General features: G+C 41.1%; 1 protein-coding gene across 2 annotated transcripts; it reads right to left on the reverse strand.

The window, feature by feature from the left end:
- Positions 1 to 466: 466 nt before the first annotated feature.
- nob1 (NIN1 (RPN12) binding protein 1 homolog) lies at positions 467 to 17,889 on the reverse strand. Of its 2 annotated transcripts, none has more exons than XM_080188088.1 (9): positions 17,810 to 17,889; positions 12,639 to 12,771; positions 7,059 to 7,192; positions 6,083 to 6,154; positions 4,411 to 4,593; positions 3,842 to 4,072; positions 3,434 to 3,531; positions 1,797 to 1,941; positions 467 to 1,020 (listed from the first exon to the last, which is right to left on the reverse strand). In XM_080188088.1, exons 1-9 carry the CDS (start codon positions 17,876 to 17,878, stop codon positions 751 to 753), a joined length of 1,335 nt encoding a protein of 444 aa, XP_080044214.1. In that variant the 5' UTR covers positions 17,879 to 17,889; the 3' UTR covers positions 467 to 750. The 2 variants fall into 2 exon arrangements, with proteins under 2 accessions (XP_080044214.1, XP_080044212.1); XM_080188086.1 differs by having other exon boundaries at positions 4,411 to 4,596.
- Positions 17,890 to 19,162: the final 1,273 nt, after the last annotated feature.

Consider the following 19,162-nt stretch of genomic DNA (forward strand, 5'->3'; position numbering starts at 1 on the left):
AAGCGACAGAAACAAGTCTAGAGGTAAGCTGCGAAATCTGAGATTTCTATTCTGCAAAAAGCCTTACCCTCAGTATTTTCAGAAATGATATTAAGGTGTGCACATTGAATTTCTTTACTGCAACGTGCACAAAACTGCCTCTCTAATGTAGAGCACACATTAAAGGAATGCTAATACATTATTTGTACCCATCCCTAAAAGATTTAGATAAATCTTCATGTTTGTCAAACAGAATTAAAAAAAAATCAACAAAGTAATAACTTTTGATGTTACTGAACCGAAAAGATTCTGTCATAAATGCACATTAAATATACCTAAGAGGAAAATTTCTAAAAAAAATTGATGAAACAATTAAACAAGAAAAATAGTGAATGTATTAAATTTATTTATACTGAAGTTTTCAGTCACTGTGAGTATAGCCAAACTGTTTCAGGAGCCAATTCCACAGGAATATTTTTATGCTAGGATGCAAGATGCATGTGGTTGAAGATATGCATTATGTTGACTACTAAACCTTCTTCCTCCAGCAAGACAAGTATAAATATAACTTTAATAGAAGACATTAAATGCATATAAGGTTTCTAGTTTCAAGCATCTTTTGAAAATGTTTGCAAGAGTCATATATTCAAGGAGTACTGATGATAATAACCTTTGTTGATTTTACATAATACATAAATAGCTTTACAACATAATGATTGAAAATCCTAGTAAGATACTGAAAAATTGGAGTATAATAGTTGAAAAAAATATTTATTTCTTCTTAACAAACTTTTTTGATGCAGCATTTGGATTCATCCTCCTTCTCCCAGCTCCAACTCTGTTGTCCCGAATACTTAAATGGGCAGCTCTGCTGTAGATGTCATTCTCCACAAATGGAGAAACTCCTGCAACATAATCTGGGTCAAAAACATTTGTCTTCTGCCTAGCCTTTTTGGACAGTCGTTGCTGAGGGAAGTTCTGGTCTTCAGTCAAATGTGGATTATTGCCATGTTTCCCACCACGTGGCATTGGAAGAGTGTACTATTGGGGGGAGAATTCAAATAAACAATTTTAATGAGAATACTTATTATATGGATGTATTAAGCCAGATCTGGCATTCATAATTAGCTTTTTGAAATATAGGTGAACTGTAGTTTATCAAAAGAAATGTTGTTCTTAAAAAGGAAACATTCTTTCCTTTGAAACAAGATTTATCATAAAAACCCATCAGGTTCACTAATGTCCTTTAGGGAAGGAAATCTGCCATTCTTACCTTGTCTGGCCGACATGTGATCCCAGGTCCACAGCAATGTGTTGGACTCTGAAATGGCCTACCACTCAGTAAAAGGGCAATTAGGGTTGGGCAATAAATGCTACCCAGCCAACGGTGCCCACACCCCATGAATTTTTTTTAAAATCAAGATGATAATAAGGGAGGAGGGGAATTAAAAAATGTAAACATTTCAATTTCATCACTTCAGGTCTTACTGCTCCTCCCAGTGATCGTAGAGAATTGATTTACTTCCCTCCCATGCATTGTTGAGCAACACTCTTGCAATGTTGGTTCCGGAGCAGTTATTAAAAACAGCACATTTAAAAAGGTGTGTTTTGGTCTAATGATTATGGAACTTTAAAAAGACCTTTTTATGAAATGAATATGAAGGAAATAACTTAAGTAAAGGTTTCATTAAGATCCATGTTTCACTTTCAGTTAACAAGCAGTTTTCTAATGCAGGATAAATAGAGCAGAAAAGTTTAGTAACATCACAGAAATATTCTTCACATTTTATAATATTAACAAAAAGAAGCGATCTTACCCTCAGTCCTCGTGCATTCAGCACTTTTGGGTTTTTTGAAAAATGCATATGAATACTGCCATCCTCATTTATGGTCACTGCTACCTTCTTCAGAGTCTTGTTACCACAGTTTGGGCAGAATGTCTTATTCATATTAGTTGTAGTCCTGTTAAAGCCAATCAGAAAGGTATGTTTACATATCACTGAACTTAGCTATCATCATTGTCCTTTCCTCTTTATTTATACATTTATGGAGCATTTATAGCCTTTCTATAGTAGATTTCCCCTAACGGCTCAGAGGTAGAATTAATCTACCAATTCTATCTCAGAATTGGTCTATGACCAAGAATCAGGTTAGTTCAGCTGCATTAGCAATGTTACACATGACTTTAAACACTGCTGGACTATGATGGGGAGATTAATTTCCAATGCATGTCAGTACACATCACAGAACTTCCTCCAAGTCAGCAGTGATTCTGAGCAATGAAGGTGTTTAGCATGCAATATGTTAATTAGGGGGGGTGATCTTTTGAACCTGGGGCTAAAGCACAATATTGAGTCAGAAAAGAGGATACCCAGTTACCTATATTACCTGTGCTCAGTGATTAATTGATACCGACACTGGATCGCTATAATCAAAATTTATAGTTTCTGAGATTTGTATCCTTTCACCAGCTTAAAAATCTATTAAAACACTTCAATTCATAGTCGACTGGGGTTGAACATACCAAAGGTCAGGTTGATATATGGAGCAGGGACCGACCATCAGGAATACCATGCTGGTAGGGTGGTTTACACCATTGATTTGATGGTTTCCTTCTTTTCCTACAATTCTCGATTGCTGAAGCCTGCTCCATTCTGGCAGTTTTCATGCTTCATCCCTCTTCTTCTCAGTTTTTCACACATTCATTCAATGCCTCTATTCTTAGAAGGAGGTTAGAATCCCTACAGTGCAGAAGGAGACCATTTGGTCCATTGAGTCTGCACCGACAATAATCCTACCCAGGCCCTATCCCATAACCCCACATATTTACCCCATTAATCTCTTGAACCTACATATCCTGGGACACTAAGGGGCAATTTAGCATGGCCAATGCACCTAACCCACACATCTTTGGACTGTGGCAAGAAACCAGAGTGGGAAGAAACCCACACACGGGAGAACATGCAAACTTCAGACAGTGACCCAAGCTGGGAAGCTGGAGCTGTGAGGCAGCAGTGCTAAACACTGTGCTGCCCTTTTATTAGATCTGGTATTACCTCGTGTGAATATCACTTCAGGCATTTAACCAAATGCTGATTTCTACTTAAACATTTTACAGATTATCTGTATTTTCTCCCCCCTTACTTTTTAATAGTATTCAGCTGTAACCTCCTCCAGTTTTGATAAAGTGTTCACACCCATAACATTATATGAGGATTCACTGCACTATATTACATTATATTATGCAGAGATTACATGATTAATTGTTCTTCACAGGTGCTGGTTAACCTGCTGAAAGTTTCAGGTTTCCAACAACTGCATTTTTTGCACCTTTGGTGGTAAGGCAAGCACTTATCCTCCAAATTCCCCAGGGGGACTCCCTATTTTTGATGCACGTTATTGTCTAGTTTTAATTTCACAAAAATCATTCCAATATACACCACCCAACACTTACTTGAAGCATGCATGACAACGCAGAATATGGTTTCTTGCTTGTTTTATAAGCATCCCTTTTAAGGAAATCACGTGAAGCCCCATCTGAATAAGGACATTCTATGAATAAAAACAAAGAACTTGCATTTATCACATTCTGTTTGAATATCTTGCTCTATAGGCCTCAGCCCCTCATATTCTCAGTAAAAAATAAAGTTCAACTATACACGCAAGAACCTCTAATCATCTCTACTCATTGTTGGGATGTGGGCATATTCATCAACTCAGTGGGACCTTGAATGATTATACATCATCTGTGGGGACAACATTGAAGATTTCAACAGGTTTAAGTGCCTGTTAAACCTGTATAACGAGTATAACGAGTTTTCTGTCAAATAGTTTGAAAACTTAAAAGAAGAAACATCCATACCTGCATGGCAAAATCTGTAGTCATACAACCAACTTTGACATTTACTGTTGTCTCAGAGCAGCCCATATCCTGGAGGATTTGCTGAATATTACTAGGTGTTATCCACCCATCATCATCAACATCCTCATCATCATCATCCTCTTCCTCATCCTCCTCCCCATCACTCTCATATTGTTCTTCTTGGTGTTGCTCAAATTGTTTGTCTATGGAAATGCAGACATTCTCTTTGCCCTGTTAAATAATGCAAGGTAACACATCAGTTTCTGGTTAGGCAACAAAAGAAAACATAATTAAGTTGTTTTTTCAGAAGCTAAAGATTAGATGGTATTCAATGTTTTTTGACAAACATTCACATTAGTTTGTGGAATAAGCACAGAAAATAATGCAAACATTCAACAGGTCAGAATTTTCCCACCCTGCCCACCACGGGAATCATAGCTGGCAGGGGTGAATCATGCAAAGGTCCACCGACCTTGGGTGGAATTTCTCTGGTCTTGGGGCAAGCGTAGCTAAAAAATTCCGCCCAAAGTTTCCGGGTCAAATGATATTTCATCCGATTAGCAGCTTACCAGAAAGTCTCGAAGGTCTTCTTCAATGCTCGGTAGAGGGTTTCTCCAGTACTGAAAGGTATTGAATTCTGATGAATCGACCACAGCCAATTCACTGAGATGTTTTGCACTGGTGGAACGGCAAGCTTCCTCTGCATCTAAAGGGAACGAATGATTTCCCTTTGGGCAATCTTTTTTTGGATGCTGCTGCACAGAAAGAAAAGGCTTTTCACCGATTCTTACATTTCTGCATTATCACAAACTTTGCAGCCTTGAACACAAGAGTTGCTGTATCACGGTTCTTAAATACTGAGTACTATGTAAGAATGATGAGCCAAATAGTTCTACAGGGATCTGCAAGTCAATATAGTCTTAACTGACTTCAGGTCTAAACTTGGGCTGAATGGGAAAAGTTAGCGGAAGAAGCAGGATTAGGCCATTGAGTTGCACAATCAGCCATGCTCGTAGTGAATGGCGGAGCAGGTTCGAAGGGTCTCCTCCTGCTCCTATCTTCTTTGTTTCCACGTAAACAAAAATGATTAGCTTGACACAAATAATATCACATTTTAGCTCTGGGTTTTTGTAGTAGCGAAAGGTTTTGATAACTTGATCAATACATCAATTTGATTTCTGAGGGAGGAAACTCTTTTCAGTTTGGCAGTCCACTGGCAGTATCAAAATGCAAATCTACACAGATTATTTGTATTTGGAGGGCACAGCAGTGATGTTTGATTCTATCTTCTTCCAGTCCTCACACAAAGAAGGGACTGACTATTTTTGTTTTTTTCTGGTCCCCATTTAAATCAGATAACTCAGCATTTTCTGGGAATCAGATCAAACCCATCTGGTCTTTACGATGCCTCTACTGGTTAGACTGGTAAGGGGGTCAACTATAAACTCTTTTAACACAAGAAATCCATGGAAAAATCTGGACGAATGTAATCAATTCTGAACAGCATTGACAAAAATTTAATACCATGTTCCTCTCAGCGATGAGCCCTTTTATCTTTCTCCTAATTTTCCATTACCCCATTACTTCAGTTTCTGTCTTCAGCTTCCAATTTTAACTAGTAGGCTAGCTACACACCCCAAATTCAATGCTAAAGCGGCCATCTCAAAAGTTGAATTCAATAAATTTTAACCAGATAAGATACAGAAAAGGCCTAGGGTTCAAAATGCAGGAGAACGTCTGCATTTGGCAGACGTAACTAAAAATTCTTAAATTCAAGTTCCACTCAAGGAGGTCAGCGTGTAATCCAGGCAGAGTGACAGTACTTTTAGACCAGGTGGTCTATTTGTCCAAACACCGAGTTAGTTTAAAAATGATCTTTTTCACAGAACGGAATGGAGTTATCCCAAAATCTGACCAATGTCATCTTCAACCAAAAGGAGCAAAATAGAACAGGCCATTCATTTTATTTGCTGTTAACGGAACCTTGTCTCGTACAAAAAGCTTTCGTATTTGTCACAAAGCTAGTGGCGTTTGCTACCAAATAAACCTGTTGGACTTTAACCTGGTGTTGTGAGACTTCTTATTATATTTGTCACAAAACCAGAGATTATAATTCTTTGTTGTCCGATACATTGATCATGTAGATTTGGAATTCAGTACAACAAAACTTTCAATTGGTTGTTACTTGACATACAGTTCATAAAGTTTTTACAAGATTCTAAATGATGCATTTTTTTTTACCTTAGATGGCAAGTGAAAGCCTGCAACATCGATCAGCGACTCAGGATGTCTTAAAGTCGTATTCACTTCAATCTATCCAAAACAAAAAGAACTGTTTGGATTTTCCATAATCAGTGATTTTTTTTATATTTTGTTTGAACATCTCTGTCTAACATTTCTATTGCACATGATAAACATGGGACTGCTGACATGAAATACGTATATAGTGAAGCAACAAGAACAGCAGCGTGACGCCTGACAGTGACACTGCAAATGGCAACACGTGCTCATTGCTCCGGACTCAGCCCACACAGAAAGTTTCTTTAGATTTTTCATTAACCATATAGCTATTGTGTACTTGCACAGCATGTACATGTAACTTTTATTTCCTTAGTAACAAAGTTTTTTTAAAACCATGAATTAGTGATCACTTAATTATTGGTCCTGCTTCACACCTTCAGTTCTAGGGCCAATTGTAATTCAGAAATAAACAGAAGCCTGTGGGTGGGATTTTCTGGCCGCACTCGCCCCAAGGCTGGAAAATCCTACTCCAGGTCAACGGACCTTTGCATGGTCCGTGTCCCACCTACTACAATTCCCATGGCAGCCTGGACAGGAAAATTCCGCCCTGTGTGCTACATTTATACCCGAAATACTGAACAAAGTTCATAGGATGGAAAACTGATGGGACAGCTGATCTTTTGCTGCTCATCAGACTCATAAGATCTCATTCTAGAATTTTAAAAATATCCAACGCATTTAAACGTCTGCAACATTGCTCATTGATGCACTAAAACCATTTGTTTACAGTATATACTCAAGACAAGTAACAGCCAAGCAAAATGAAAGTCTTCCACAATGCAATCATTCTATGTTTTACATGATGTAGCAATGTATCTGAGGTTCTTTTGTGCAACTATAGAAGTCTGAGGTTGTTGCAGCTCAGACAGTACAACAGCCCATCAGTAAACAAAGTTCAAGGTAACAAATAACTTACTTTTTGTGTAGGTTCTTTTTTCAAGTGACCAATTCCCACAAATTCAGCTTCAAGCTGACAGGTTAGTGCCAGAACTTTAATGTCAGTTGCTGAGAGACTGGGATAGTCTCCAGTTTTTTTGGAAAACTCAGTTACTGTAAAGAAAATGTTGAAAAACAATTTTTTAAAAAATCTTTGAATCCAAGAGCAAACTTGAATTTATGCAATGCTTTTCACACATTTAGGATTTCCTCATTAATTAGCTTTGGTATTATGTCAGCAAATGCCCCAGACCATTTCTACAGGATGTAGAGTGATGAGATGAAAACAGTTCATCTGTTTTGGTGACACTGGAGGTCACAACACCAGGAGATCACCCTGCTTTTTTTTGAACAGTAAAATGGGGTTCTTTTATGTCAACTTAAACCAGTGGTTCTCAAAGTCTGGCCAAAGTGCATTCTCCAGGTGATTTGCAGGTTGGTCCAAAATGCAAATCACTTGGTCACCACGCCATGGCTGAGATAATTTGAGGGAAGAGACCAGAAGTTTTCTTCACCACTCACATGACTATCACTGTTTGCTGTGCAGATACATGGATTTGGGCCAGTGTCTGTGGGAGTTTGCACATTCTCCCTGTGGGTTTCCTCCGGGTGCTCTGGTTTCATCCCACACCCCAAAGATGTGCTCTTAAGCTGACTGGTGTAACAAATTGTCCCTAAATTATTCTCCCCTTAATTTGGTTTCCAATGGGGGTACCATAAGCATAGACATGGGTCAAGGGTGGAGGAGGAAAAACACATTGTTAAGATGGCGGCACGGGCTCGTTGGGCCGAAGGGCCTGTTTCCCGTGCTGTGTTGCTCTTTGATGTCAAACAACCAGATTAGCTCTCACATGTGCAGCATGAGTCATGTAAGCATAAGCAGCAACATAGTTTTATCAGCAAGTCTTCTGCTGCTGTTATAACGTACAACTGAATGTAATTTTCCAAAATGTGGAACAGAAAAAAGTGGAGGAACTGGCTGAATGTGGAGCCGGATAACAGGATGCAACTCTCCAGCACGGAATAAGACTTCACCTTATTGGTAAAATAAACAAAATACTACAGGTCTGGAATCTGAATCAAGAGTAGAGGATGCTGGGAAAACTCAGCAGATTTGCCAGCACCTAACAGGAGAGAACCAGAGTTAACATTTCATGTCATAGACTCTTCATCAGAATTGAAAGGAGAGAGAACGCATTAGAGCAGAAGAAACTGCCACAAAAAGTAGCAACGTGGCAATGGGTGTGAGAACACCTTCACACAATTTGCAAGCATGACCCCCCAACCTTCCTGTGTGCCATTTTAACTTGACACCTGGCTCTCATGCCCACATGTCCATCCTTGGCCTGCTACCATGCTCCAGTGAAGTTCAGCACAAGCTGGCAGAACAGCATCTCAACCTCTAATTATAGCCCTTAGGAATCAAATATGAGTTTGGCAAATTTAGATTTTGATTTTTCTCCTCCATCTCAAACCCCCATCCTTTCTTCTCTTTTATTTTGAATACTTATGCATTGCCTCAATGCAAAACACCCCGCTCCCTCTCACACCAGGCCATTTGTCATTTTCTAAGGTTGCTACTTTTTGATGTAGTTTCTTTTGCTCTAACACATTCTCCCTCCTTTCTGTTCCAGTGAAGGATCTATGATCTGAATCGTGAACTGCGTTTCTCTCCTGATAGATGCTGAAGCAGCTCCATTCCTCCCATCAACTCTGATGAGCTATTTTTGCACTTTCAAGTAATAATGGGTGGGGTCAGACCAGAAGATGGCCCTGCCTAAGTCACCCATAGATGAAACAGTGCAAGAACCGCTGGCCTAAAACAGAAAGAACCTCAATCTGGCAAAAAAGAGAACATCAACAAGGCAACAATCCCTCAGTGCACTTATTAGATTGTGTATTGAATCCACAAGCCTTTGGCTTGAGGCACAGTCCCTCCTGCCTCCCTCCAAATCATACAAACAGCCTATATTTTTGCTAGATAGTGCACAAAATAATCCATAAAATTTAAAAACATAGCTATTTAGCTCCTTGAACCTGTTCCTCTATTCATGGTCGATCTGCAAGCTAACTCCACAAACCTGTTCTTTCCCATATCATTTAATACCTTAACTTAGCAAAAATCTTATCAATTTCAGATTTAAAATTAACCAGCCTTGTATTAGTTTGTGGAAGAAAATGCACAGAGAGACACTTCCACATTTCATCTCCAAAGGGCTTGTTTCTTATTTTTAGATAATGTCCCACAGTTCTAGACTCCTCAACCAATGGAAATAGGTTCTTCCTAGCCAACCCTTGTGTTCCCCTTATCATTTTGAAAACTCCACTCCAATCATCCCTTGTGGCAGCACTGTCCCCTTTAAGGGGCAATCATTCACAGATCACATTTCATCTGAGGCCTATTGCTTGAAAGCGCGCAAACCTCGGCCACTGACAAGAACAGAGGGGAGTACGGTAGGATGAGAGAAGAATTGGCGAATGTGGACTGGGGGAGCGCGTTGGAAGGTAGGTCTGCTGAGGAGCAGTGGAGGATCTTTAAGGAGATCTTTCTTGATGCTCAGCAGAAATTTATTCCGATGGTCAAAAAGGACCGTAGGAGGAGAGGTAATAAGCCGTGGATAACGAAGGAGGTGAAGGAAAGTGTTAAATTAAAAGCGGAGGCGTTTAGAGTAGCTAAGAGTAGTGGGCGAGAAGAGGATTGGGAGAGGTTTAAATGTCAACAAAGATTGACAAAGAAGTTGATAAAGAAGGGTAGGAGAAACTATGAAGCTGGGCTAGCGCTTAATATAAAAAAGGATAGCAAGAGTTTTTATAAATATATAAAAAGGAAGAGGCTGGCTAGGGTGAACATTGGACCCTTAGAGGATGAGAAGGGGGACTTAGTGGTAGGGGATGGGGAAACGGCTGAGATCTTGAATAACTTTTTTGTTTCGGTCTTCACGGAGGAGGATGTGAATACTTTGCCGGGTGTTAGAGATGGAAAGGTGGTAGGACTGGAGGGTCTCAATGACATTATTGTTACTAGAGAGGCGGTGCTCGACAGACTGGAGGGACTGATTGTGGACAAGTCCCCAGGACTGGATGGAATGCATCCAAGGGTTCTGAAAGAAATGGTGGAAGTGATAGTGGATGCCTTGGTGGTTATTTTCCAAACGTCGCTGGATTCCGGGGAAGTGCCGGAAGATTGGAAAACGACTAATGTTACGCCGTTGTTTAAGAAGGGTGCCAGGCAAAAGGCAGGGAATTATAGGCCTGTTGGTTTAACGTCTGTTGTAGGTAAAATGTTAGAATCCATCATCAAGGAGGAAATAGCAAGGCATCTTGAGGGGAACTGCTTGATAGAGCAGATGCAGCACGGTTTCGTTAAGGGGAAGTCGTGTCTGACAAATTTACTGGAGCTCTATGAGGATGTGTCTAGGGCGGTGGATAGAGGAGAGCCGGTGGATGTGGTCTTTCTTGATTTTCAGAAGGCGTTTGACAACGTACCTCACAAGAGGTTACTGCAGAAGATCAGGGGACATGGAGTTGGGGGTAGGGTGTTAGCGTGGATAGAGGATTGGTTGTCAAATAGGAGGAAGAGAGTGGGGGTCAATGGGTGTTATTCGGATTGGCGGATGGTGACTAGTGGAGTGCCCCAGGGGTCGGTGCTGGGGCCTCAGCTATTTACCATTTATATAGATGATCTGGAGGAGGGAACCGAGTGTGTGGTGTCGAAATTTGCTGATGACACCAAGATTGGTGGAACGGCAAATTGTGCGGAGGGTGTGGAGAGTCTACAGAAGGATCTAGATAGGCTGGGCGAATGGGCCAGGAAATGGCAAATGGAATTTAATGTTGGCAAGTGCGAGGTGGCCCACTTTGGTAGGAATAATGGTAGGAAGGATTATTACTTACGTGGAGAAAAACTGCAGCAGGCGACGGTGCAGAGGGACCTCGAGGTCCTTGTGCAGGAGTCACAAAAACCCAGCCTGCAGGTGCAGCAGGTGGTCAGGAAGGCTAATGGGATGCTGGCCTTCATAGCGAGGGGGATTGAATATAAAAGTAGGGAGGTCTTGCTGCGGCTGTATAAGGCATTGGTGAGGCCGCAGCTGGAGTACTGTGTGCAGTTTTGGGCGCCGTACTTACGCAAGGATATTTCGGCCTTGGAGGGAGTGCAGAGGAGGTTTACTAGGCTGATGCCGGAGTTGAAGGGGTTGAGCTATGAGGAGAGGCTGAATAAACTAGGCTTGTACTCGTTAGAGTTGAGAAGAATGAGGGGAGACCTCATTGAGACGTATAAGATGATGAATGGGATGGATAGGATAGAGGTGGAGAGACTCTTCCCACTCAGAAAGGACAGTAGGACTAGGGGGCACAGCCTCAAGATAAAGGGGGGGGCGGTTTAGAACGGAGTTGAGGAGGAACTTCTTCACTCAAAGGGTGGTGAATCTCTGGAATTCTCTGCCCGTTGAAGTGGTGGAGGCTACCTCGCTAAATATTTTTAAGATGCGGGTTGATGGGTTTTTGATAAGAGAGGGGATTAAGGGTTATGGGGAGAGGGTGGGAATGTGGAACTGAGCCACGACAGATCAGCCATGATCTTATTGAATGGCGGGGCAGGCTCGAAGGGCTAGATGGCCTACTCCTGCTCCTATTTCTTATGTTCTAAAGCTGGTGGGTCCAGGGGGTAAACAGATTCCTACTGTGAGCCCATGACTCAAGGAGTAAAGCCCTGTCTTGTCGTTGCTGTGCCTATAAATAGTTTCACCTCATTGTTGTTTGAATAAATTACTGCAATTAAAGCAGCCTCCTTGTTGATACTTCATGCCATTACACCTTTTAACTGTCTAAATTCTTTGTAATGCCTCCTCATTAATTTAACTCTTAGAATCCATGTATAATTCTGATAAATCTATGCTACACCTCATTCAAAGCCATTATACCCTAAGGTGTGGAGATGTGGTCGAATCAGGGCTTTCTATAGCTGCAACATGACTTTTATCCACTTGTATTGAATTCTCTAGACATTACGGCCAGCACATTATTAATCTTTCTCATTATTTCCTGTTTTTCTTTGAACACTTCCTGCTGATCCTCTATCAACTTACCCAATAATAGATTTGCCTAATTGCCTGTCTCTGTCTCTTCTTGATGAGTCATGATGTGGAGATGCCACATTGAACTGGGTGTTAACCCGTTTGATCTTCTTGGTGAGGTCAGCCTGACCTAAATCTGGAATTTTAGCAGCTACTTTACATTTCTCCCTTTCAAACACAACATTGAACTCATATTATATTATGATCATTATTGAAAAAATGTTCACCTTCCACTAACTGTGGTGGCACTGGAAGTAAATGGTTACTGTGCTCACCAACACAATTGAGCCATTTCAAATTAATTCACTTGACATGAAGCATCTTGGACTGCTTCTGATAATGTGTGACATAAATGCAAGAGTTTCCTTTCCTTTATTACACAATGATATCAATTTTATTAAAAACTGAAACCAAAAAAGCAAGAACTTTAACATTAGGAATCAAAGTAAGAATTTTAAACACTTTAAGCCATGGGAATCACTCACCTTGTCGGATATATTCAGGAAGTGGTTCTTTAAGACAGAGCTGGTACGGTAAAACTGCCAGCCTTTGTCTAGTTTCCTTGTCCCGTATTTCATTCACAACCTCCCTTAGTGTGTAGATGTTTTTTCCAAACTCCTAAAACCAATTAAAGTAAGAGCTACAATGCAAAGACAACAATTTCTGTTGATTTTATCTCAAGTCCACTACTGTTCATTTGATAAGTGGATTTGTTAGCAGGAGATCCTGTTTAACTAATTCAGTTGCGTTTTTTTGAAGGGGTAATTAAATATATTGATGAGAACAGCGCAGTTGATATGGCTTACATGAACTTCAGTAAGGCCTTTGACAAGGTCCCAAATAGAAGGCTGGTCCAAAAAGTTAGAGCCCATGGGATCCAAGGCAAGTTGGCAAATTGGATCCAAAATTGGCTTGTTGATAGGAGGCAAAGGGTGATGGCGGAGGGCTGTATTTGTGATTGGAAACCTATGATCAGTGGAGTACATGATGTGGAGATGTGTATCCCTGTGGTACCAGTGGTGTACCACAGGGATTGGTACTGGACCCCTGCTGTTTGTTATATACATGAACAACTTGGATGTGAACATAGAATGTATAATTAGTAAGTCTGCAGATGACATGGAAATTTGTGGTGCTGTTGATAGTGAGGAGGATAATCTTAGGCTAAAGACTGACATTGGTCATCTTGTAAATTAGGCAGAGCAATGGCAGATGGAATTTAATCCTGATGAGTGTGAGGTGATGCATTTGGGAGGTTTAATAAGAGCAGAATATACACAATGAATGTTAGGTCTCTAAGGGATCTTGAGGAACGAACAAAAGGACTTTAGTGTATAAAGCCATAGATCTCTGAAGGTGACAGCACAGATAGATAGGGTGGTGAAGAAGGCACATGAAATGCTTGCCTTCATTAGCTTAGACATTGGTTAGGCCACAGATGAAGTATTGTGTATAGTTTTGGTCGTCACACTATTGGAAGGATGTGATTGCACTGGAGAGGGTGCAGAGGAGATTCACCAGGATGCTGCTTGGGGTAGAAAGTTTTAGCTATGAGCAGAAAGTAGATAGGCTGGGTTTGTTTTCCCCAGAAAAGAGGGGGATCTGATTAAGAGTTGTACAAAATTATGAGACACATTGATAGGGCAGACCATAAGAATCTATCACCCATGGCAGAGGTGTCCAAGACCAGAGGGCTTAGATTTAAGATGGGGAGTAAGTGATTCAGAGGGGATCTGAGGAAGTTATTTTATAACTCAGAGGATGATGGAAATATGGAATCTGCAGCCTGCGAGGGTGAAGGCAGATACTCTCACAACATTCAAAAGGTTCTGGGCGAGCACTTAAATCATCAAGGCGTAGCAGGGTATGGTCCAATTGCAGATAAATGGGATTAGTACGGATTTATATTTGATGGTCGCCATAGACATTGTGGGCTGAAGGACCTGTTTCTATGCTGTATGACTCTGTGACCTGGCTCAACAATTAAATGCATAACCAAAAATCTGAGAACTTAAAACTCCTCTCTTAAAATATCCTTTTATGTTGCAGGCAAATGGAGGGCAGCATTAAAAAGACAGTGGGATGTATATAGAAGGTCCCATGATAATGTCTGAACTGAATGGTGTGCTTGATGTCTATGTCAACTTCTCTCTTCAACTGTTACAAAATATAGATTATCTGTTCATTCATCTCTTTTGCCATTTGTGCAACCTTGCTATACACAAATTAAATTCCACATTTGCCTACACAACAATATTTCAGAAGTTATATATGGAATGTAGTTAAATGCTTTACAATTTTGCACCAAGGTGCTGTCTTTAAGCATTTGCTCCTTCCTACCCTACTATCTTTTTTTTAAAACCTATTTCTCATTTTCTTTACACTAATTTCATTTTTTTAAAATCCCAATTTTCAAATCTCTTTTACAAAAGCAAAACACTGTGGTTGTCCCAAATGCTGGAAGTACTCAGCAGATCTGTCAGCATCTGTGGCTGAGAGAAAGTTAGTATTTCGGGTCAATCTTTCAAATTCCAATGAAAAACTGTTGACCTGAAACATCAACTCTGCTCCTCTCTCCACAGATGTTGCCAGGCTTGCTGAGTATTTCCAGTACTTTCTGTTGAAATATCTCCATCTTGTACCACTCTGCAGCTAAAGGATGAGTAGACTGATCATGAAGTGTGCATAAGCAAACAAATAAACATTGCTCGATTCTATACATCTACCAAGTATCAACTCATTCCATAGGTCACACTTGATAACCATTTGGAAATTATGCAAAACTTAATGGATTACTACTTTTTCACTTGAATATAACCCACATCTTTTAAAATATAATGCAATTCTACATTGTCATCCTACTTAGCAAACATTTAGTTGCTTAGTAATCAAGTGATTAAATGCATTGTGATGTTCTTTACTCAGACAGTGGTTGGGGTGTGGAATAGACTGCCTGCTGTGATAGTGGAGTCGGACACTTTAGAAACTTTCAAGCTGTTATTGAATAGGCACATGGAGCACACCAGAATGATAGGGAGTGGGATAGCTTGATCTTGGTTTCAGACAAAGTTCAGCACAACATCAAGGGCCTGTACTGTGATGTACTGTTCTATGTTGTCTTGAGGCCACCCTCACAGGTAGTGTTGCGAATGTGCTGATTTGGTTGTTTTTAGCTGGGTCGATAGGAGATGCTACCAAGAGCCTCAGTGTTTATAAGTGAAAGGACGAAAAGGTCACATCTCACAGCCTGGGTAAAATCCATGGAATTGTCACATGCATTATTGTAGAACAGGCACTGGAAACTTCAAAACTGTTAATCTGACAAGAGTCTAACTTGTAAAAAGAAACGTCCTTTTTTCATGTTTCCTTGTTTTGATGATATGGAAGCATTACAGTGATCACAATGGCTATCAAGCCTCTTTTCTGCATCCCATCCAAATTTTGGTTTGACAAAAGGCTGTAGTCACAGTAACCAATGAGTCATACTGGAAAGTGAGGGTGTGTGGACAAATTAGGATCAATTCTAATCCTCTACTGAATGACTTGCCTAAACTTGCTACTTAGGTCACTCACATCAAATATTACCATTTAGGAGGTGCTTTGTAGCCTGACATCCAATAAACTGTACATCAGGTGAAGTCAGCATCATCAGAAGAGGGTAGAAATTGGAATTTAAAATTAATGTAAATTCATATTTCAAATGAGTGGTGACAAGTTAAATTGCACAGCAAATAACTTCATCTGTAACTTCAAGATTACGCATCTAGCAATAGGAGACTGAAAGTCAGTAAAGAATATATTGACTAACTCAATCATCTGATACCCGAATATACTGAGGCAGGTTTGAGCACTGACTAATCAGTCTGCCTCAGTAATATGTGCATGGTGATGAGACTAATCACACTCAGTAGTTTGGTCTGGACAACTTGAGCCTGATTATGGGTTTAGTACCAGGCTGACAGCAACTTATGAAACTTAGCAAAGTGCATAATTAGACCGGTTAGTACCACTCCCACAGTTACACATGGTGACTGATAGAAAAATTGTGACAAATTTAGTGAGCATCGCGAAAGAATGTTTTTCCATAGATTCCTAGATGTTTACAGCTCAGACGGAAAGGTGACCATTCAGCCCATCACGTCCACATCGATCAACAAAGATTTGACTACACTAATTTTCCTGTGCTTGGCCCATAGCCCTGGAGGTTATGGCAGTGCAAGTGAATATCCAAATACTTATTAAATGTCCTGAGAGTTTCTGATTCAACCATCGTTTCAAGCAGAGTTCCAGACTTCCTCTGGGTGAAAAGGTTTCTCCTCAACACCCCTCTCAGCCTTTTATGTCTTATCTTAATTCCATGCCCCTGGTTATTGACCACCCTACTAATGAAGAAAATGTCCTCCTAGCCACCCTATCTGTGCCCCTCATAATCTTATCCACCTCTATCAGGACACCTGTCAAACTTTGCTGTTCTAAGGAAAACAGCCCCAGTCTTTCCAATCTTTCCTCACAACTCAGACCCTCCATTTCCCTGGGCACTAAGTGGTTAACTTATCATGGTCAATCTGCCTAACCTGCTCATCTTTGGTGTATGGGAGGAAACTAGGACACTCGGAGGAAACCCACACAGACTAAGGGAGAACATGCAAACTCCACACAGACAACGACCCAAGCCTGGAATCAAACCCAGGTCCCTGGCGCTAAGAAGCAACAGTGCTAACCACTGTGCTACCATGCCACCCCATCTTATCCTTCTGTTCCTAATACTCATTATTGCAAGGCATGGGGAGTAATCTACCTTTTGAAATACAGCTTTTTATTTTTCTTTTGCAGGATCTCATTTCTCTTTCCTGATACGTCATTGGTCCCAACATGGACCACGACAACTGACATTCTCCCCCTTCAGAATGTCCTGCAACAGCATTTGACTTTTCAATCCTTCTGTCTAAAGTTTAAGTTCATTTATTTACTAGTGTCACAAGTAGGCTCACTGCAATGAAGTTACTGTGAAAATCACCTAGTCGCCACACTCTGGCACCTGTTCAGGTACACTGAGGGAGAATTTGGTATGACCGATGCACCTAACCAGCACGTCTTTCAGACTATGGGAGGAAACCAGAGCACCCAGAGGAAACTCACGCAGACACATGGAGAACATGCAGACTACACACAGACAGTGACCCAAGCTGGGAACCAAACCCAAGTCCCCAGTGCTTGGAGGCAGCAGTGCTAACCACTGTGCCACCATGCCCACTCAATCTCTTTTTGATTCTGTGCAGCATTCCTCAAGTTGGCCTCAAATCGGGAGACTTGTGTACAGACAGGGATTGCTACGTTGAATAAATTGCAACATATGACCAGTTACATTGTAACAAGATTCAAACCCGGGGGGGGGGGAGGAGTCCCTGGCCCGGGGGGGGGGGGTCCCTGGCCCGGTTGGGGGGGGGGGTCCCTGGCCCGGTTGGGGGGGGGGGAGCCCCTGGCCCGGTTCGGGGGGGGGGGGGGTCCCTGGTCCGGGGGAGGGCGCAGAGCCTGAGCTCCTGTCAGAGTTTCATCCCACACCCAGGACCTGAAAAAAACAAACACAGAGACGATGTGCAGCAGGATGCAGGTTTCCCTACTGCTCCTTTCTGCAATGCAGGGGTTACTCACTAACCTGGAGAGGCGCGTTCTTTAAGAAAGCTCCAGCATCAGCTACAACATGTTCCACTGTACTGATCGCCATCTTCCCTCCCAACGCTGCCCAATCCCCAGCAACATCACTCAAGCTAGTAAACTGTCTGTTCATTGGCCAATGTAGCAGCTGTCTGAGTTCAATGGGCACTGGGGAGTTTTACTCATTCTCTACAATCAGTTTTCACCCAGTGAAATAATGTGAACACTATCCAAAAACACTTACAAATAGATTTAGTGCTCGGGATATTTAATTCTAGAAACTATCTGAAATTATATTTTTATTTCATGGGGCAAATTGTAAATACCACACATAAGGATTTTAGTACCTCTGCCTTGAAGGTAAATTAACAGCAAATGTGGATGTCAAAATTTTAATCATCATTAAATCCAGATTCACCGAATGTTCCAATTCCTGAAAGGTTGCCTTGGATTAAATATAAAACAAACTTGTGTTTAATGCAATTTAAAATAAAAACACAGAAAATATTCAACAAGTCTGGCAGCATGGTTAATGTGGTGATCTGGACTGGGATGTGATAGGTTTCAAGCAACTGAAAAGGGAGAAGGTGGGAAAGGGAATAATGGAAATTATGGGCTATGGTGGAAGGCAGGAGAGATCAAGTGATAAAAGGTTTCATGGTGCATAATCAAAGAGAGTGGTAATGGGACAAGTAAAGAAACAAAAGATGTGCCTCACGGAGATGTGAATGACAGAATCCTGAGCTGACATCATGAAGGCTAAAAAAGAAAAATCTCAAAAGGAAACAAAATAGAGGTAGAGATTATCATCTCAAATTGTTGAAATCAATATTGAAATCAATATTTACAGCCAGAAGGCTGTAAACCGTCCAGTCAAATGATGAGCTGCCATTGTCTGAGCTGGTGTTGTGTCTCACTGAGTCAGCGGGTTGAGGACATAAAGATGAGTGGAAGCAAGGTGGGCAATTGGAATCAAGCAGAACCTTGGAAAATCTCAGCAGGTGTGACAGTATCTGTGGAGACAGAACATAGCCAACATTTCGAGACTGGATGACCTAAGAATGACTCAGATGCTCTGAGACCTGCTGAGATTTTCCAGAATTCTCTGATTTGTTTCAGATCCCAGCATCTGCAGTAATTTGCTTTTATCTGGACAATTAAAATGACTGGTGTCTGGCAACTTGCAATCATGCATGTGGGCTGAATAGAGGTGTTTCACAAAGCGGTCACCAGTCTGGTCTTCCCAGTATAGAGAAGACCATATTGTGAGCAGCAAGTACAGTATATATAGCGAACACCGGTGCTCCCATTTCCTCCTACACTCCAAAGATGTGCGGGTTAGGTTGATTGGCCA

The sequence above is a fragment of the Carcharhinus amblyrhynchos genome, chromosome 4 (genome assembly GCF_965287045.1).
Source record: "Carcharhinus amblyrhynchos chromosome 4, sCarAmb.v2.hapA, whole genome shotgun sequence".
NCBI classification, from domain to species: domain Eukaryota; kingdom Metazoa; phylum Chordata; class Chondrichthyes; order Carcharhiniformes; family Carcharhinidae; genus Carcharhinus; species Carcharhinus amblyrhynchos.

Coding starts and splice junctions, on each gene's coding strand:
- nob1 (XM_080188086.1), bottom strand. CDS start 17,878: ATGGCGATCAGTACAGTGGAACATGTTGTAGCTGATGCTGGAGCTTTC. Junction 12,772..17,809: donor TAAAGAACGCGCCTCTCCAG/GTTAGTGAGTAA, acceptor AATTGGTTTTAG/GAGTTTGGAAAAAACATCTA. Junction 6,155..7,058: donor AAAAAGAACCTACACAAAAA/GTAAGTTATTTG, acceptor TGTTTTGGATAG/ATTGAAGTGAATACGACTTT.